At 38.5% G+C, this 21,791-nt stretch overlaps 1 protein-coding gene across 1 annotated transcript; it reads left to right on the top strand.

The window, feature by feature from the left end:
* The first annotated feature begins 13,732 nt into the window (after window positions 1-13,732).
* Window positions 13,733-19,729, top strand: MYOG (myogenin). The gene is made up of 3 exons (XM_026680862.2): window positions 13,733-14,294; window positions 17,269-17,350; window positions 18,865-19,729. The coding sequence occupies exons 1-3, from the start codon at window positions 13,743-13,745 to the stop codon at window positions 18,984-18,986; spliced, it is 756 nt and encodes a 251-aa protein (XP_026536647.1). The 5' UTR covers window positions 13,733-13,742; the 3' UTR covers window positions 18,987-19,729.
* The last annotated feature ends 2,062 nt before the right edge of the window (window positions 19,730-21,791 follow it).

Below are 21,791 nucleotides of genomic sequence, written 5' to 3'. Positions count from 1 at the left end.
CCTAAATGCAGTGCTTCTATTTAAAAGTATCAGATTGTCATAAAAGTATAACAAATGGAAGATGTAATCAGTGTACAAAAACAATGTCAAGCTGAAAGCCTTCTGTTAGTTCATCATACTTCCAAAAGCCCTTGATTATGCTGAGTTCCAACCACATTGGAGTCCTATAATTCTCTTTATTTGCTAACAGTACTTTGGAAGACAATAGCAAAGAAGCAGTTGCTACAAAGTTTGCTACTAAGACTAGGATATGGATGGAGGATTGATGACGTTGCCGAACTATAGTTCCTGGCATTCTTGCTATATTGATTGTGTTGGCTGAGGCCAATGGAAATGAAATGCAGCAATATCTGCAGGGTTGCAACCTTGGGCTAAGAATGGAGCTTATTCTGTCAGCTTTCTGTAATTTATGATGCTGCCATCTTAGGGCTCATGTCCTTGGCTTTAAGCCTTACATAATCAGGGACTAAACATTTATGGATCATCCTAAAAGGTCCTTCAGATTATCTCTACATAGCCAGCATCTCAATTAACAGGTGTGTGGGAAAGCTTCCATCATTGTATCCAGATGGGAAAATGTCCTGGTAATACTTTGTCTGACCCTGAATATGCATGGTTGTTCTTTAATCAAAATACAGGTAGTCCTTGCTTAACAACTACAGGTTGGACTGGCACCCCTGTCTCTAAGCAATGTGGTTAAATGAGGCTGAAATGGACTTATACCTTCACTTGTGATGTGGTTTAAAACTAAACACTGTTTATTAAGTTACTGAGCAAGACATAATTGACTGCAACTTGCAGTTTTACTGCCAGCTTCTCAATGGACTTTGCTTGTTGAAAGCTGGCCGTGAAACATGAAAACAGCAATCACATTATTGTGGAACACAATATCATAAATGCCCACAGCAGTGAAGCACCTGAATTTCAATCAGTGATAATCATAAAGGCCAGCAACAGGTCAGCACAATTACTTTTTCAGCACACTGCAATTTTGTACATCCTATAAACAAGGCGGTTGTTAAGTAAGGACTACCTTTAACACTGTTTTCATTGTTACTTTGCATCTGATGTCTCAGCTTGTTTTGCTATTTAGAGTAGGTCTCTGACAACTGTATGGACTGCCATCTTGACCTATTCCCAGTGATACTGTAGCTAATCTAGATAATCTAGATTTATCTTATTTAATGTTCTCTTCCTGCCTTTTCCTGAGACTTGCCAAGCACATCGTTTTCTGTTCATCATCTGCTCACTTCACATGCTTACAATGTATGTTTCTGCATGCTAATTCTTACCTTAAATGAGCAGTCAGTTTTTATTTGGTTGATTTTCCTTGCCATCCATGGAACTTCATTAATCCCCTCCAATTCCAGAATTTGAAGGCGGCTCTCCTTTTTCTTCTCTTTCTTAATATTCAGTGTTCATAGCTCATCATTGCCCCTCATCATTGCCCCTGCTTTAACTATTTTGTTCGTTGTTATCATAGGAATATCTTTGTATTTCATGATCTTAACTAAGTTTGTCCTAGGTTAATAGACCTGGGATTAACCTCTGTCTATTATTAAATCCAAGAAAAGATAACTGATCTGCCATTAGTTGTGAGTTTATGAGGCATGCTTAGGTATTACCATTGTCTTTTGAATAGTTAACATTAAAGCAAGACTTTGCCCTTTCTATCTTTCATAAGAGCTCATTTTATTCATTTTCACCTAACAAGGTAATGTCACCTAAATATCTCAGATTGTTAGCAATCTGGTTTTCATCCCAGCTGCCATCTTTTTCAATCTTGCCATTCTTATAATATATTTGCAACCAATATATGGATATGGAGTCAATATGCAATCCTATCTCACTCCTTTACTAGTCTGCACAGTCTGTCTTTCCAGACTTGGTTCTTACAATAATGTATTCTTCATTGTACAGATTCCTCAAAAGAATCAGTTTTTTGGCAATCAAATGAGTCTTTATATATTGTAAATTCTGGCATGTGCAGACAATCAAAGACTACTATTTAATCAATAATACCCAGATAAATTTCCTCCTTAGATTCTCTGTCTTATTCTGCTCTCATGTCTCGCTGCTAATTTTTGAAATCTTCCTATTTGGCATTATTTTCTCTGTATATATAGTACTTCTGTCCTTTGCTCGCATACAGAATTAATGCAATGGTTTGATAATTTACATATCTTTTGCATCTGTTTTGAATCCCCAATCTCTAGGCTAGATGCTCATGTTCCAAATTTGTTGATCTAAAGCTGTTGGCAATTTAACATCTTTTCTCCTGCATCTTGAAACACAGTTCAATGAGTGTTAATCTGTGCCTAGTGTTTTCTTCTTTAACAGCTGATCTTTTACTTCTCTTACCTTCAGGTGAAGTCAAAATCTGAATATATTTCTTTTGTACAAGAATTTCTACCAATTTGTACTTCAGTCTTTCCCTAAGTCCTTTAACATAATTGGTATGTTCCATGATTACTCTTGCATATTCTTATCTGAGTTCTAAATTTTTTTGTGATTTCTTTGATCTTAAATTCTTTGTTTTTAAAAGCATTTCATTTCTTGTTTTTTTTTAATTTAGTTACAGTTTTGATTAAGATATTTTTCTGTGTCCTTTCTTGCTTCTTACTGAAAATATGCATTCACCTGTTAGATTGTGTATGTCCTTCATGAGATTTGTTTTATTTCTTTTCCATTGTGATTTAATTCTTCAGGTTTTATTTTGGATACATTAAATGTAGATATCCAATTAAATACAGAAGATGTATGGACACATCAAACATTATTGGCATTTTTACTGTGTTTGGTTTGTATGCTTATCCGGTAGGTCTGACACCAGTAATTCATGATTTGTTTCACAATCTGAATCTGGAATTGTTTTGGCTTGAATGAATGATGCTGCTCTCTCTTGTGCTTCCTATTATATAGTCCAATGTTATTCATTTGGTGTAGAATTTGCATTTATATTACTTGAAGCTGGTGTCAGCAATGAACAAAAATGGATCTTTGCAAAGCTCCATTCATCTGTCTCCTGTATTATTGTGTTTACCCAATTCAAGTATTCTCTAATCCTGCATCTTTTTATTTCTCCAATTTTTTGTCTTCCAGTCACTCAAAATAGTGTTATTTATCCAGCATATGGCACACCATACATGGACTACTGATATATATTAACATTACCCAATATAAACACTATATGTTTTCTTGCATTTAACATGTCTTGAAATTTACCGTAAAATTGCTCAATGTTTTCCACCACTGCTTCTGAACAGACTAGAACTGAAAGACTGCTGGTTGTCTAGTGGACTTAATATATGTGAATCGGTCATTTATTGAGTTAAAGTCAATCATATGCTTCAAAAAATACAATAATATTGAAAAAGCCAAAAGAAAATAATCTCACATTCCATATTCAAATGGTGTGTTTCTGGGTAAAATTATGAATGTTTCTTTCAATATTGACAGTATCAGCTATCTGCCTTCTTTGTGGTAAAGAAGCATCGCTAGCACCAAATCTACTTGTAAAAGTTTTATATTCTCCAGTAAATAGAAAACCATCTTCTTTTCTGAAATTCTCATCATTTGTCAGCCAGTTTATTTAAATGATACAGCCAAGTCCAAACAGTTGGGTGGGAGAGCAATGATACAGAAATGGTTTGCCATTATCTTCCTGCACATTTGATTTGGGAGTTTCTTTCCTAGATTGAAGGTTTCTTTGTGTTTTCAGGGCTTTATTTTTATTTGTCCCATTACAGCATTAAGAAGGTGGGTATTTACCAGGAATTCCTGCACCCACTGGCAGGGCTACAAAACATATTGAATCTTTGCACTATACCAAGGTGGTTTTCAGCAAGGAAGAACCAATTTTATGAGAATATTTTGTGGAGGTAAGGTGGATGGAATGGTATGGTTTTCCTGTGAAATTTCTCTGAGAATTTTATATCTGACAAGCCTCACTTGAGGTAAGTCAAACTCTGGTTAGGTTTTTATATATCTGAACATCAAGTTTCTTCAGAGATTCTATAGGCATGTATATTGGATATTTCTTTCCTGAATTCACCATAATATACACAAAAGTTTTTTTTAAAATCTTCCTTCTACCATCACCACCAAAACACACAAACTAAAATTGGAAGCTGCAATTCTTGCAAATCATACCATTAATTTTCCCAAGACAGCTAATGCATTACTGCATCTTTTAAATTTTACAAATCACTTTTTTTAAAAAAAGCAGACTATTTTTAGCATTTCACTCTTCCCAGGAGAAAAACTTCTCTAAAATATTTCCTTGAAATCCAACACCAAAATGTTTCTGCTTTACAAACTCCAGTAAAGATCTAATGTTTAAAACACAGAAGCACAACATCTGCTTGAGAGGCTAATTTCAAAGGTATTCTTAACGTGCTGCCTCCTTTGGAATGCATATTATAATTTCAGAAGGTATAATCTTATACTTTTCAGTTTGGATAAAATATTGATAGAATGACTTGCTATTTCAAATATTAATAGCAACCCTTTAGAGTTCATGAAGAAAATAGTTCAGCTTGTTAGCATTAGATATGCGGGGTGCCGGGAATAGATCTCTTTATGCATTAGGTCAGGTGGTCAATTTGCATGATAGATTATCCTATTTCTCCAAATAATGAAACCTGGGGGCCTCCACACATTTTCACCTTCACTTTTTATCATTAATGGCAAAGAATACAGGAGCTGTAGTTCAAGGCATGAACTACAATGCATTTTCTTGCTTTGTCCTTTAGAGATTCTTTTTGCTACTCAAATCTAAATCAGAATGTATGAAGTCTAGATCCTACCGGCCACATGATTGCAATTATGGTGGGGGGATCCTGCAGCATCCAAATTAGGGTCTAAATTTGGGTTAGCTATAATTTATTACAAAAACAACATTTCCGTACAAGTTATGTATTTTCATGTGTGTGTGTGAGAGAGAGGGGGGAGAGAGAACAACTATCTTTTGGGTTTGAAATGAATTATGGTAGATGATACATATTTTAATACAGATGAGTGAAGAGTTCCTTTTGTCTCATCTGCCACAGCGCATAAACCTCTAATTCCATTGCAGTTATAGAATGTTATGAATTCCCACACAATGCAGTTGCTCTAATATTTATATATTCCTTACATATCTGTGTGTTTTATACCTGTTTGTTCATTTAATTAACTATGAATTGACAAGTCACATTTTTACTGCAAATCCTGATGTATACAAATGAAATTTAAATAACACAAATCCATGTGCAATACTCCCAGCAATTTAACTTCTCCTGAAAATTTCTCCATGCTACTCAACTTTAACAATGAAACTAATTAAAGTTTGCATCACTGAAATGAAAGATACACTTTGGGCTCAAAGGTGAGTGAGTGGAATGTGTTAAAACTATGGCATAGTATTCCTATAATGCTGTGCCAGAAACGTATTAAGAGCAAAGAGCTGGAAGCAAGATTTTCATCAAAGGGAGCAGGTTTAAGTTCAGCATCTAGGAAAGAAACTTACTGAATACTGCAGGTACATATAACTGACAGAAAACATATGAATCAAGGTTGTTGAAGTTTTATTTGTGTAGGATGAGCACTTTGGGAAGCACTGCAGCCATTCTCAGGGAGAATCCTGAGCACCAGTCAGAATCCAAGGTTTGAAACGAAGGTTCTGCTTTCTCAAAAGTGCCTGTTGTTGTTTTTCTTTTGAAACAGGACTCATCTCTGCAACGTGGCTACTTTTTGTCCTCAAACGTGAGCTGCCCCCACTCTGGGCCCACCAACTATTCTCCTCCTTTTAATACAAAAATGTCAGCCCGTGACAGATTGGAACACGTTCGCCTCTTATGCGCACAGTGTTGCCTTTGTGTTCTTACCATCAGTGAACATCCATCATGTTCTAACCTGACAGCTGGCAGCAGAGCTTTAATCCCTCCAGCCAGTTTGGAATTACGGAGCCACAAAAGGACTGTCCCCAGTAGCCTTGTGCTGGCCATATCCAGCCATGGATTGGCTAATTAAACCTTGCCAAGCACACCAGACGTCTTTCCGCACAGATCTCCCCCAGTGTAACCAAATTTAAGAAAAGGTGTCACCTGGCTTCACTAGGCAGTAGTCCATTTTAATCTGGGTTCACCCGTCCCCTGGGTCAGAGTGGAATTGTGGGAATCCTGAAGAAGTGTAAAAAGGAACAATTTGAAAACTTTTGCAGCTTTTCATCAACAAAGATGGTTTGTCCCATTCCAAAGGGGGAGGTAGAACCAGCTGTGGAACAACCAAGTTACCAGTTGACCTCTGCTTCTACTTAGTCTGCTGCTGGACAGATGGACAGCTTCAAGGCCCATTTTTGCTCCTCTTATTGCGTTTGATCTTTACACTGAAATTGAACATCAGACACAATTTCCTAAAAAGAATGCCCTCTATAAAATAGGCTACATTGCAACAAGTTGCCAGAGATAGATATTTTAATAAAGTACAAAACAAATCTTATAAAGCATATAAAAAACCCAGTGGGGCTCTAGATTGTCATTTGTGGCACATTTACCCGGGGTTAATTAAATCTCGGTATATACAATTATCCCAATTTTATTAGGATTTTAGGATTGCGGGACACAGGGAAATTGTTATTTATAATTTGATTTATATTTCACCTTTCCTTCAGGGGACCAAGACAGGAAACATGGCGCTCCCTTTTCCAATTTTTCTTCATGATGACTCTTCCAGATAAAGTAGGCTGAGAGATAGCTGGCTGAAAATCACCCTTTCTGTTTCCATTGCTGAGGATAGGAATGAATCTGACTCTCTCTCCCAATACCTTAAGCGGAAAGAATCATGCTCTCTGAGTTGGTATAATATGAGTCACAAACTAGCCAACCAAGTTTGGCTTTCAGTCATATTAGTCTAATGATTGTGCTAACCCAACCTGAATGGATTCTGTAAGATACTAGTCCAAACTATGGTTACCACAAGTAGAAAGGACTTGCAACATTCTATATACCCAATATTAGAATGACATTTGGAGCCAAATGATAGCTGTAAAGATTGTCATAGGGTTCATATAGTTGGACTTCAATGAACCATCTTCTCTGAGTGTCCCCCATCTCCCTTATTTCCAGAAGGGAGAATTAGATATGAAGACCTAAGCAGAAGCTACAGGCTCCAAAATTAAAGGTCTACTGTGCCTCAATCCCTGGTATTTTGTTGGGACAACTTTGATGGGCTGTTCTGTATGACCGAGTTAAAATGCTATACATCATTTCTTGAACTCTCCAAAAATATACAAAAATAAAATTTTCCACCTCTGTTGGTGATCACTACAGGTAGTCCTCTACTTAGTGACCATTCAAAGTTACAATGGCACTGAAAAAAAGTTACTTACCACTGGTTCTCACTCTTATAACCATCACAGTATCCCCATGGTCACATGATCAACATTTCAGCCCTTGGCAGCCCTGGCATGTATTTATGATGGTTGTAGCATCCTGGGGTCATGTGATCGCCATTTGTGACTTTGCCAGTAGGCTTCTGACAAGCAAAGTCAATAGGGGAAGCCGGATTTGCCTAATGACTATATAATTCACTTAACAACTACAGTGATTCTCTTAACAATCATGGCAAAAAGGTTTTAAAATTGAGCACAACTCACTGAACCACCTTACTTAACAGTAGAAATTCTGGTCTCAACTTTAGTCATAAGTCAAAGACTACCTGTGTCATTCTCGCCACAGACATGATACCCACAAATGATATTGTACTTCCTTATAACATACAGAGCATGCTAGATTAGTGAATTTTGTGGGCTTCATTGCCTCTGCTCCAAGCAGATGTTACAGCCTGCAGGGAAACTATTTAGGATGGGGAAAGTGGACAACTTGGATAATTAAATACTATTAAAGTTAATGATTGTTCTCTACCTCAGGAGTAGATTGATCATCATATGAAGGCACTGAATCATGAGAATAGAAGAAAAAAGAGGTTGCTATGGTCATGTTTGCTTTACAGTTTGATGCAAGTGAGGAAAAGCTCTTCATCAGCAGTGGCTATTATTGTTCTTAGAGGTTCCATTACTTCCCATCCTAATTTGCCTTAGCATGAGATAGGCATGCACACAAGTAGCTGCCATATTAGCTCAATTTTCTTAATTGTTTTTTTTATTGTTCTAGCATCCCAAATCAGATTTTGTTTTCATTTATTTTTATCATTCATTGGGAGTTCAGGAAATAAACTGCTGTGCATGTGAAATAGTGTGGGTTTGAACTTGGTAGGGTATGGTCTGGTTTTAAGCTTCTTTTTTAAAACAAGAAGTAGAGTTGCTTTTCCATGTTTCAAACGCAAGCACCTTCTCTCTTTTTACCACTTATGCAAAAGGGACTCGATGAAGGTATGAAATTTCAGGCCTCTATACACCTGTTATATGGTTATACAGTGTGGATGAAAATATAGCAGGCTCTGTAATGGTAAAATACAGAACAATTAAAGTGCAAATACACTCACCCCATGGGTCTGAGAGCAAGAAATAGACACATAAAAATATATGAACTTTCAATTGAACTATTGCTGTCAGCCTGCCACCATCTTGAATTTTTTTAGTACATTCTGGATACAGCCCAGTAGTCACAACATTTACATTTTATATAAAAAAAATAGGTGAGCAGAATACCCAAATGGCCTACATCCAATTTTGCTAAATGTCTGCTTGTTCTAATCAGAAGTAATTAAAACAAGCCAGGTTTAAATCATTTTTTTAAAAAAAACCAATTGGGGTTACAAAAAAACCACACTGCCAAAAGTTGAGCTGCCATGAATCACAAGAGTTATGAAGATGTCACTCTTCTTTGTGTGCACCTTAATGAAGGAGAATGTGTAAGTACAAGATTCCCCTTGGTTTATTTCTGTCCACTATCTAATGCAGAGGTCTCCAAACTTGGCAACGTTAAGACTTGTGGACTTCAACTCCCAGAATTCTCCAGCCAGCATAGCTGGCTGGAGAATTCTGGGAGTTGAAGTCCACAAGTCTTAACGTTGCCAAGTTTGGGGACCCCTGTGTCAGCTTTGGAAGCCATATTGAGATCAGATGCTCCCACGCTGCCACATCTGAGCCTAGGAAAGTGGGAGGGGAGAATATATTGGAGTATATCTAGTTAGACATAATAACATTCTTTTTCTGATTCAAGGTCAGGTTGTGTTGCGCATCACTGAGAGGAAGTCTTAATTGGGAATGGATGGTGATTGGGCCATGTGATGGATGATGGGTGCAGGGGATGCGTTTTATAGTTTTTACTTATTGTAAAGAAGCCTGGAACTTTCAGATTCGGGATTCCACAGTTGTGCCAGTTACTATCCAAATAAAAGGAACTGTTGGAGAGATGTCTGTCTTGGAGTTATTGGGTAGAATGGAGGTTTGCTGGGTTGGATCTAACATTTAGGTGCCTAGATAGATTTTGAACCATCACTTAGATGGTTCAGCCTAGACCTGAAGTTGTGGCACTAAAGCAGCTCCAAAATTCCAGGCATTGCATGCAATTAGGGCAGGCAGGGATACCCTACTTTTCTTATACTTTAAAGAAAATGTGGCAGGAGAGGATCTTTTTCCAGACTGCTGCTTTTCTCATCTAACAGCATTGTGACATACTGCATTAGATGAAATTCTCTGCTCTGCATAATAATTAAAATGTACCGATTCTTGAAATCCACCTCTACGTATAAAAACATGCGATATAGAGCAGGCTAAAATAAGGCACATACTTGCAAATAAACACAAAAGCAAATTTCTTCCGAGTGTGCATGTATGTATTTGCATACTTTTTAAGGCATGCTGCACAGATGCCAAAAATTTGAATATAGCCAGAAATGTGGGTAAGGGAGGCACATTCTCAAAGCAATTATATTTGTGCTCTGTTTAAAATTAAACATCATATTCTGGTCATAAGTGAGGCAGCTCAGTTATGAGCATCCCAAAAAGTCCTAGCCTTCCCTAATGAATCATAGGCTGGTGTGGCTGCTAACTCTGTGGGGCAAATTCGAAACATGCTAGAAATTTGCCCATAGTCCCTCCCCCATTGAGCCCGTGGGCTGAGAAATGTGAATAAAATAGAAAGTCCCTCTGACACAGTGGGGGGATTTTGAAAGGAAAAATTCTTTTTTTTGCTTACATTCTTTCCATTGGCCAGACCTTCAACTGGCATTTGGTCTGAAAGTCATGTTAGTTGAACTGGATGGATGCTCAACTCTCATCTCCTAGCATTATGCATTCCAGTCAAATTTAAGCTCTATTAAACATAGTGTGAATTATTTCTCCAAAAACAATGAGAGAAGAATGTGGAGCAAATGAAAAATAAAACTTTACTTAATAAGTAGCTAGAATACAAGATGCCTGGGTGGTGCTAAATAAGGAAATCACTGTAAGGTTTTAAATTTCTCTGTGTTGAATTGAAATAGCCATAGCTGTGCACTTAAATCTAAAAGAGCTACAGTCCTGTCAAAGATGATGGGATGGGTATTTTAAATTTATTCCTTTTTCTGTTCCTATTCCATATATAGAAAAAAAAATCCATTATATGGAGAGTAAAATATTTTTGCTATCGATTATCCTAGTTCAAAACACGGCAATACCTCACAATGAAGTATATCTACAAAATGGGTTCTTTGTAACCACTTATTTTCTTTTAAATCTCACCTAGACCTTTTGACCTCCTCTTCAAAATACTTTCTGTTATTCAGCTAGAAGAGAGATGGTCCATTTGTGGCACTTCAGGTACAGATGGTTTCTTGTCATGACTGTGCTAACTGAGAATCCAACAACTTCTGGAAGATCACAGATTCCCAAGACTACAGTAAAACAAATAATTTTAGGAAAGGACTATGACTCTTTTAAACCAAAGAATCCTTTGAATTATAAAATAGCAATTTTATTAGGACCAACATTTCATGGACTGGAGTCATTTAGTAAGATGCATAAAGTGTTATCTTCAGTTGAAGAAGGGATTGTATGTGCAGCACTTAAATTTACCCAGGAACAGAAAAGATCATCCATTTATATTCTGCAAAGAATATACATCCTTCCATTCACCACCATTCAGTCAGAACTGAAGAAGGTTCTTGGATGAGAAGGAAAATGTTTTAAAGAAAAAAAACCAAGCAAGTCCAGTTGCCTTTTGAAAAGCACCTTTGGGATAACCATGACCTGGATGATTGAGAATCTCCATAGAAATCCATTTATAATAGCAATCCCTCATGATTATAGGATTACCGAACTGGATGATTTTTCTATACTCATAATTGTTGGAAGATTGTCATATGATTGGGGGAGGGGAGCAGACAAAGGCCCTCCAGACAAGGAGAGACTGAGAATCCTGTGCACTGGAGGAACCAATGTGGACTAGTGTATAATCCAGTGAATCAGTGTGAATACAGCATGGATAGTGAACAACTATCTTCAGCAAATTTCACTCCTAATCAACTTCAGTATGTTCCATCTTGACTATTTGGAAACAGAATATATATAGAAAGTCATGCTTCATCCAATAGTATTGGAAGCAGCCAAAAGTCTTGATTTTTTATTAATCCTAACTTAAAATGAGTCCAACCTAAGGCTCAAATTCCACCAAATGTTATGCCATGGAACATATACCCACAGTTTATTAAATAAATCAGAATTGGCTGACAAAACCCATGAACTAAATCATTAATGTAATTTTAAATATATAGCAAGATACTTACAACTTGCTTTGACAAAACCAAATAGACTACAGTACAATTAAGTATATGTGAGCCCAGCCTTTTAAAAAGTGTTTTGTATAGCCACCTATTAATCTGGCACGGGACCAAACATTTGATACTGTGGCAAGAGGATTAGACAATGGCCGCACAGTGTCACTGCAACTTATAGTCTCCCCCAAATGCAGTCACTCCCCCTTCCCACCTGCTGTTTGCTGAGATTCTTGCAAAGCATGTTAAATACCCCAGACTCTGATCTAGCAGCACGCTGCTCTTGCTCTTAAGCAAGGGCCCGTTCTCAGAATCACTTAATGGGGATTAGTTATACATTAAGCACTAAGAGATCCTGACTATGAACTCTTGTTTATGTTCTTCTAGTTGAGCTAGTTCACTCCCAGAACCTTGGGTGAGTGACGGAATATGTAAGATGAAGTGTGGAAAGAGATGTAACAGAAGATGATGCAGTGAAGCACACACAATATGTTTTTCTGTTTATATTTGTTTATTACAGCAGTTTTAATACATTCCTTTCTCCGAAAAGGTTACAAGGCATCTCTAAAATAAATAAAAGGAGTCCCGAGGATTTCACTACGCTAGTCATTGCCAAATATAGGGCCCAGTGCTCATAGATAAGTACCACTTTGGTGGGAAGGTAACAGCACTCTTTGACATCATGCTGGCCACATGACCACTGAAACGTCTTTGGACAGCGCTGGTTGAATAGCTTCGAAACGGAGACAAGCCCCCCCCCATAAAATAAATAAAGCAAAATAAAAAACATCAAAAACATCAAAAAGTATTTCTTGCATTCTGGAACAGCACCTACTTTCCTCTCTGCCCCAAGTGGGCAAGGACTGCCCTCCTCCAAGCCTTAGCTAGAAGTACAGCCTACTGTCTTATCCAGATGCTTTTTACACCACCAATGTAGCTTAGGCCATGCAAGAGAGTCCTTTTTAGGTATGTTAGATGGTAACTTATTAACTGTTAGCCAGCTTTGCTGATTTGGTATAAAAGGCGGTTAATATATTTGTTCAATATATTTGGAGTGTGAAAGGATAGGGAAGTTCAGTACAATTGAAAGCTGACCATCTGGATTTTTGCAGCTCAGATTTGGTTGCCCTCGTGGTTCCAGTTTATTGATCTTTGAAGAGCAAAGCCAGGAAACTGAAGTAAACCAATCTGAGAACAAAGACAGCTGATAAAGGAGTAAAATGCCCTGAACTCCTGGCCCTGAAGAAATACAAACATCATTTATATCCAGGCCCATGATTTAGCTCAATGTGTGATCTCAACTGGCTCTAAGTTACACAGTAGGTTTCATGGCTGGTGGAAAGTTGGAAGCAAGTCTTCCCCAGTGCTAGTCTATGTATGAAGAGCTCCTAACAGTAATCCCATCTCAAGATGGCTAAGGAAGGAATGGCATCTGGTTAACAGTTCCTCCATTTTATGGGTAGAGTAGGTTTGCACTATTGATTGCATGCGAGTCAATAAATCAGCAATCAAACATCTCCAGCATGGAGCTGCAGTGCTTGTGCAATTCAGAAGAGTCCAGCCAAATCGTGTCACCTGCTCCAAGAAAAAGGTTGATGTTCATCGTCCTTTCAGGAAATGCTCTGGACTCACCTTTGTGCCTGTCCTGGCACTCTTCTTCCCCCAGACTCTAGGAAGCCTTAGGACTGGCAGGAAGCAATAACTGAAAGGAGCAGATGAGAAAGGAATGTTGCACAGAGCGGCCAGCTCAGCAACTGATGATCAATATCATTGTAGGAGTGCAAGTGAAAATAAATCCACGGGACTGTTGTTGGAGAGGCGGCTGGGCTTCTCTGGAGCACATGCCAGTTCCTTCATCCACTCACACACCCCCAGCCCCCCTTTCAGCCACAACACTGCCCCAAGCAGCCAACTAATCCCCATAGGGAGAGTACATGAAATCAGATGGACAAGTTTTGATGTGAAGCAGCAGCTTAGGGCAAGCTCAGGTTTCCTAGAGATTTGCTATATTTATCTCTGTGATTTAATGCCCACACGGGGTTTAAATGCCACCAAGCAGTTGGTGTGAGGAGCCAGAGTTTCATTCCCCAACACAGACTCTGCTTTGCCAGACGCTTGCTATGGAACTCCTAGAGACCAACCCCTATATTTTTACAGACCGGTTCTATGATGGGGAAAACTACCTGAGTCCACATTTACACAACTACGAACAGGCTGCCTATCAAGACCGAACGGCCATGACACTTTGCCCCGATGGCCGGGCAGGTATAGAAGAAAAGGTCTCAATGGTGGCAGACCATAGTCCTGGCCAGTGTCTACCTTGGGCATGCAAAGTGTGCAAGAGGAAAAGTGTGTCCATCGATAGGCGCCGTGCAGCCACCCTCAGAGAGAAGCGCCGGCTGAAGAAAGTCAATGAAGCCTTCGAAGCTCTAAAACGGAGCACTTTATTAAACCCAAACCAGCGGCTTCCCAAGGTGGAGATCTTGCGCAGTGCCATCCAATACATTGAACGCTTACAAGCTCTGCTCACTACCCTCAATCAACAGGAACGGGACCAACCGGAACTACGCTTCTGTAATGCCAGCACCCAGCCAGTGGTAAGTGCCTGGGGTGGGTTCAAACAATTACCTACAGGGACATAGAACTCACAGCAATAGGAGCCCTTCCAACTATGTGGGCAGGCCACAGTACTGTGGGTCGGCTACAGTATGTTCAAAATTCACACTGATCACAATACTTTAGCACATACAGTAGATAAGATGATGACTGTCATTTATGTAGCTCTAAAAGTGGATAAGATAAAGTTATGGAGGCTAGAGATATAACTACTTTTGAATCACAGGCAATGTTTCTTTAATGGCAGTTTCTGGTAGTGGCAGGGTTTGGCCATTGTATTGAGCAGACTCTAGCACCAGAAGGGCCTTTGAATTAATCTGAGAGGGCTCTTATGTTCTTAGGAATGCCAGCTTTAAAATATTGGCATTACCAATACCCAATACTCATTACTGAAAAGTTTTTTTTTATACACTATAGGTAATAAGATAACCAGGTTCATTAACATATCTGATCAATTAACAAGCATACAGGCAACTCAATGCTGGTTCAGAAAAGTAAACTGGAAGATTATATATCCAGAAGAAGAATGAATTTTAATATAGCATTATTAAATGTATGTGTTGTTAAACATACATTATTAGTGGGCAATCATTGGGCGATCGTGTATTTCTACACTGGATCCCTGTAAATTAATTTGTAACTTTTCAGGACTTCTCATTTAAATCACCTGAATCCATAAACTACTGACTCCATTGCAAAAGTGTGGAAGAACTATAGTAAATAAAGCAATCCCACAACAATCAAATACATTTTACAATGATACTTTAGTTGTTTAGAGAAGCATGCTATCGCACCTAGATATATTTTTCAAGATACACATAAAAAAGGGCAATGATTAAAACAGAAGTGACTGATGGGTAATGTTATATTCAACAGATGACCCTTCAGAATCAAGCTGTAGCAGATGTGTCAAAGTAGAGTGATAGGTTGAGTGGTGGGAGCTCACATTTGCTAAGTTCAAGTGGGTTCCAAGACATTTCCATTTAAAAACATTCAGGGACATTTGGATACCGACCTGGAATATCAATCCAAAAGGAAGAAAAATGAAAGAGCAGCAGATGCCTGAATGTCTGGGCTCAGTAGCAGAATTTCTCTTGTGATTTCAACTTCCCATATTTTTCTAGTGCCCTTTCCACATTTGAGCTTGCCAGACACATATTTTTTTCTAATAATTAGATTGAGAACATCAGGAAATTTTGTTTGTATGTTTGAGAGTATGAGAGAAATGTGTGTTGAGAGAGATCCCACAAAGAGTAGAGCTGTTATCAAAGCTATTGAAATTACATTGGCAGCTGTTTTAAATTGCAATAAAATATTCAAAACTTGTAACATTTTATTCCTATTCATTATCTCATCTGTCATCTTGATTTTTTGAAGGATAAAATAATGGAACTTTAACATCATACAGATTTTTTTTTTCATCCCCCTTACAACATTTCCAAATCTTTGGAAGAAAACCTACTTTTTTGCAGAAAGAATACTCAGCCGTTAATTGCAGATAACCACGGGGGCAATTATATTTATTAGCACTAGATGGGGATAATTTGTTCTTTTACTTAGGAAATTCTCCATACAAATAACACATCCACATTTGTTCTAAATAACAAGAAAAATGTGCTAGCAGAAATTTCATAAGCGATGATCACTACTATATTCACTTTTGTGCCAATAGACCTAATCTTCCTCTTGCAAATTTCCATATTTACAAACTACTTCTGATTCAATTGGCACAGGTTAAGCAGGTTGTCTTGGACAAGTCATCCAACTTTAATAATTGGGTGTATTAATTTAGGTTGAAAATACCGTTTTAACCATATCTCTTGTCTTTTTCTAAGTTTTCTAAGAAACTTTTTCTAAGTTTCTATTTCAGGAAACTTGATTTCACTGCATCTTCCCATACTACTCAACCCAAATCTGGAGTGTGTGTGTGTGTGTGTGTGTGTGTGTGTGTGCGCGCGCGCGTGTGTGTGTACCTATATACATTTCCAAAGGAACAAGAGGGACAGCTGCATGCCAAAACACACAAAGATGTAAGAAAAAGCTATTGCACCAACAACAATAGTTTGTCATAACATATATTTTAAACAATGTGTAGGTTAACAAGTACAACACAAATCATATCCAGAAAATCTCATTGTTCTCTCAGTTGCTGGAACCTTGGGTTCATGAAGTAATATTTTTGATGAGGTAAATTATGACCAAATTCATACTTTAAAACAGTTAATTAAGCGATCCAACTGCAGAGCCCTATATATACATGTTCAGAATCAGTTTAAAATTCAGCTCCCTCATTATGTACCCCACATCATGTGAATATTCTGCAAATGATACATATAAAATCATATAGTTATATATTATATATAAACATAGTGTGTGTGTGTGTGTGTGTGAATATAATCCTGTAAATCTCATGTCTTGATATCAATTTTGAGCAATAGCCAGGCTCATCTCAGAAGCTACCCAAAAACAAGGAGTGGTAGGGAATAACTCCAAGATAAAGAAAAAAATGATAAGCTATGTTGAAAATTTTTGAGCCCTATTACATTTTAGTTTGGGTTCTTCTTTAAGGCCTTTCTGCCTTTCATGTTCAACACAGGGGGGGAAAGCATATATTGTAACTATTTTTCATTTCTGAAACCTTTGGTCTACGTGTTCAGGAAACTATTGTTGCTGTATTTCCCCTCTATCTTATATTTTGTCATGATTACTGTTTTAATCTGTTTCAATAATATCATCTTCAAGTTAGACTTATCAACATATTCATTGTGGATTGAGATTTTGAACAGGTGACAGATAATTCCTCACAAAATATATTTTGGAAGAACAAAAAGCAATGGTAGGAAAAGAAAGCAATAACAATGACCTGTTTGATCTAGTACAAAAGAGAATGCAAGAAGGGTACAATCAACGAAGAACTTTGATTCAATTTCAAATATCTTCATCTTCTGATTCCAGGTGCCAAGTGATCATGGATCTAGTAGCACCTCATGCAGTCCAGAGTGGAGCAGTCATTTAGAGTTCAGCACTCATCCTACAGGTAGGCTAGGTACAGGAATCCAAATCCAAATCCCAAAATCCTGACCATTCTTATTTGAAATTAACTTGTAACTCTCTGCCAACTTCCATTCCTGTACATTTTAATATATGCATATTTTTGACGCTATTTCTATGGAACTACAGACCGGGGGAATCATGCAGTGATAAAATTTTTGTGTTTCTTAAGAAGTAACAATAAGTTCTGAATTGTGAAGAAGATTGTAGGCAACTGTGCTTTTTCAGAAGCAAGCATGAGACCTGGAAATTCTTCTGAAGATTAGAATTATGTAGAGTTCTCTGAAAAGCAATAGAAATTCCACAATTTAGATTTTAAAATAAGCTCCTTAAAATAAGGAACTGCTTTATCTGTGATATTTATCCCCAAGGAGTCCTGGCAGCACAGTGGTTAGAATGCAGTATTGCAGGCTAAATCTGCCAACAGTCTGGAATTCAATCCTGACGGGCTCAAGGTTGACTTAGCCTTCCATCCTTCCAAGGTTGGTAAAATGAGGACCCAGATTACTGAGACAAATATGCTGGCATTGTAAACTGCTCAGAGAGTACTGTAAAGCACTATAGAGTGGTATATAAGCCTAAGTGCTATTGTTATTGCTAAGGAAGTTTATTTAAATTGATCTTTTTGATATAATGTAAATGTTAAGAAATAAGGGTATAAATTGATCCTCTTTAAGTCAAGCCAACAAAAACATAAAACTCCAATAAGCAATGTTGTACCTGGAGATGGTTAATGACCAAGCCCAGATCTCAGCACACTGCCAGTATAATTTGTAATGTTTATGTTTTATCAGTGGTCCAACATTGTAGCTGTCATATTTGTCCCTCCAGCTGATTTGAAACTAAGGAGGAGAAATGATACTTTTCCATAGTTTACAAAAGTAACTGTTTGTCCTACTTTATTAAGTGCAGCCCTCCAGCTGATTCTGAATGGCTAACGAGATCTAGTTTAAAGTTAAATAATTTTATCACTTATTCTGAAGGTACTATCTGGAAAGCAGGGTGATACCTGCTAATATAATACAGTTTTCCGCCAAGTGGCCATTAATATGTGAATGCATTAGGACCCACTGAACATGACAATTTTATATACTGACCTATCCATCTTTTAATGATTCTTGGATTCTTCACTTTTTAGATGCAATAAAATACTTTGTAAAAATACATTGAATGACTTTAATAATCAAAATGATAGAAAGTATTTTAGAGACAGATCAAAATTACGACTGAATCCCACCACAAAGTGTCTCAGATTTTGATTCTCCCATAGCACAGGTGTCAAATTTGCCATGTCATATTGATATCACATGATATGTCATGTTTTTTTGCTTTTGTGGAGCTGGGGTGGGTGTGGCCTGCATGTGACACATCTGGCCCATGGGCCACTAGTTTGACACCCCTTTAGGTCCATAGGATCTCCCCTCCTTCCTATCTTGTCTAGTAGCAACTGGGTTTTCAGAGAAGGCTCTTTACTTAAAATTACTCCCTTGTTCTCCACAGATCACTTGCTGAGTGATGATTCTTCTGAAGACCACAATCTTCATTCTCTGTCTTCAATTGTGGATAGTATTGTGGTAGAGGATGTAGCTGTTGCGTTCCAGGAAGAGAGATCTCAGAACTGAAGCAGCAGCCAACAGTAGCCATCTCTTCATTTTAGTCATCACCAGCACATTGTAAAATAGAAGAAACAGGATACTAGGACTTTATAATTAGGAGATATTTCTATTCTCACTAATACTGAATGATATTCCAAATAGGGGAAAATGCCCGGCTAACACTGGATGGCATTTCATTTCCCAGTTCTGGCTGTTCTAGATAACAAATGAAGCCACTTATCCAATTCCATATGCCTGAAAGTGGTTTTGTTTTTGTTTTGTAACCCTTCAAACCTAGGCAAGTTAGCGAGAGATGCCTAATCATACTCATTTAAGCTTCTGCCTGGTTTTCAAAAAGAATATTGTGACTTCAATGAAAAATATGGATCTGAGTAGCATGTCCAATGTCATTTGATGTATTACTGCAAACACTAATTAAGGTTTAAAGAAATAACAGAACAGCATGCTAACGAAAAACGTGTTTCCTTCCTGGTTTTTATAAATGTTCCTTTGGGGGCCAATTTTTTTTTTATTGTGGGTGTGTGCAAATGTTGTGTGTGTTTTAAAAAGATGCTATTCGACCAACTTCTTTTGGCAGTTAGTTTGCAATTTCCAGGCGCAAAAACTGTAGAAAATGCTGCCACTAGTTTTCTCTTTCTCTCTCTTCTTTTTTTATTTTTACTGTGTGCAGTTAACATTTTTGTATTTTGCTAATTTATTGTGAGATTTTTAAAAAAATAAAAAATAAAGGTTTTCTTTGCTTAAATTTATTTTGAGATGGCATGGAATGCTCTCTTGGTTTCTTTTTGAAAGTACTAAAAATGCTCCCTGAAAAAGAAATGTATTTCATACAAATTATATTCTCTGTATATCTTTTGAGCTCACCACTTCCCCTTTCAGTGCTACATTTGATACATCTTCTTTTCCTTGCCAATACAAAACTTAGCAAATGGTATGAATCTCCAGGTATACAAGAGACATACTTTAACTATTAGACCCCAGGCTAATTTATTCTAATTATCATCATACATATGCAAAAACACAGAAGGAGGACAGTTCTGTGGAGATGCCATCCTAGCAATAGCACTGATTTTCTTGTTGATTACCTTATAAAATTAATGACAGAATATCAGTCAATTTTTCTCATGAAAATTCACTCTGTGACTTTGGGCCAGGCACTCTCTCCAGACTCCAATGTACATCACTGGGTTGTTTGGGGGTGCAGGAGGGGGAATGGAGGAAGAAGTGTTATGTATGCCCAGGGGTGGGATTCAAATTTCTTAACAACCGGTTCCGAGGGCATGGTCTAATTTGTGGGTGTGGCTTGGTGGTCATGTGACTGGGTGGGTGTGGCTTGCTGACTGGGGGGTGACTTGGTGGTCATGTGATTGGGTGGGTGTGGCTTGTACGTAAATATTTATGTAAATATTGTATATACACTGCTCAAAAAAATAAATGGAACACTTAAACAACACAATGTAACTCCAAGTCAATCACACTTCTGTGAAATCAAACTGTCCACTTAGGTAGCAATACTGATTGACAATCAATTTCACATGCTGTTGTGCAAATGGAATAGACAACAGGTAGAAAGCATAGGCAGTTAGCAAGACATTCCCAATAAAGGAGTGGTTCTGCAGGTGGTGACCACAGACCACTTCTCAGTTCCTATGCTTTCTGGCTGATGGTTTGGTCACTTTTGAATGCTGGCAGTGCTTTTACTCTAGTGGTAGCATGAGACAGAGTCTACAACCCACACAAGTGGCTCAGGTAGTACAGCTCATCCAGGATGGCACATCAATGTGAGCTGTGGCAAGGTTTGCTGTGTCTGTCAGTGTAGTGTCCAGAGCATGGAGGTGCTACCAGGAGACAGGCCAGTACATCAGGAGATGTGGAGGAGGCCGTAGGAGGGCAACAACCCAGCATCAGGACCGCTACCTCCACCTTTGTGCAAGGAGGGACAGGAGGAGCACTGCCAGAGCCCTGCAAAATGACCTCCAGAGGGCCACAAATGTGCATGTAGCTGCTCAAATGGTCAGAAACAGACTCCATGAAGGTAGTATGAGGGCCTTACATCCATAGGTGGGGATTGTGCTTACAGCCCAACATCATACAGGACGTTTGGCATTTGCCAGAGAACACCAAGATTGGCAAATTCGCCACTGGCACCCAGTGCTCTTCACAGATGAAAGCAGATTCACACTGAGCATATGTGACAGACATGACAGGGTCTGGAGATGCCATGGAGAACGTTCTGCTGCCTGCAACATCCTCCAGCATGACCGTTTTGGCAGTGGGTCAGTGTGTGGGGTGGCATTTCTTTAGGAGGCTGCACAGCCCTCCATGTGCTTGCCAGAGGTAGCCTGACTGCCATTAGGTACCAAGATGAGATCCTTAGACCCCTTGTGAGACCATATGCTGGTGCAGTTGGCCCTGGGTTCCTCCTAATGCAAGACAATGCTAGACCTCACGTGGCTGGAGTGTGTCAGCAGTTCCTGCAAGACGAAGGCATTGATGCTATGGACTGGCCCGCCCGTTCCCCAGATCTGAATCCAATTGAGCACATCTGGGACATCATGTCTCGCTCCATCCACCAACGCCACGTTTTACCACAGACTGTCCAGGAGTTGGGGGATGCTTTAGTCCAGGTGTGGGAGGAGATCCCTCAGGAGACCATCCGCCACCTTATCAGGAGCAAATGCCCAGGCGTTGTAGGGAGGTCATACAGTCAAGTGGAGGCCACACACACTACTGAGCCTCATTTTGACTTGTTTTAAGGACATTACATCAAAGTTGGATCAGCCTGTAGTGTTTTTTTCCACTTTAATTTTG

This window comes from Notechis scutatus, chromosome 3, assembly GCF_049901735.1.
Source record: "Notechis scutatus isolate UNSWTSFEM ecotype Mainland chromosome 3, rNotScu1.2, whole genome shotgun sequence".
Classification (NCBI taxonomy): Eukaryota; Metazoa; Chordata; class Lepidosauria; order Squamata; family Elapidae; genus Notechis; species Notechis scutatus.
Note: the sequence above shows the minus strand (reverse complement) of the source record. Positions and strands in the feature narration are given on the sequence as shown.

What these genes read in the sequence shown, in the direction of transcription:
- MYOG (XM_026680862.2), top strand. Translation starts at nt 13,743, where the DNA reads ATGCCACCAAGCAGTTGGTGTGAGGAGCCAGAGTTTCATTCCCCAACA. An exon ending in ATGCCAGCACCCAGCCAGTG is followed by an intron (nt 14,295 to 17,268) that starts GTAAGTGCCTGG and finishes TTCTGATTCCAG; the next exon opens with GTGCCAAGTGATCATGGATC. An exon ending in GTTCAGCACTCATCCTACAG is followed by an intron (nt 17,351 to 18,864) that starts GTAGGCTAGGTA and finishes TGTTCTCCACAG; the next exon opens with ATCACTTGCTGAGTGATGAT.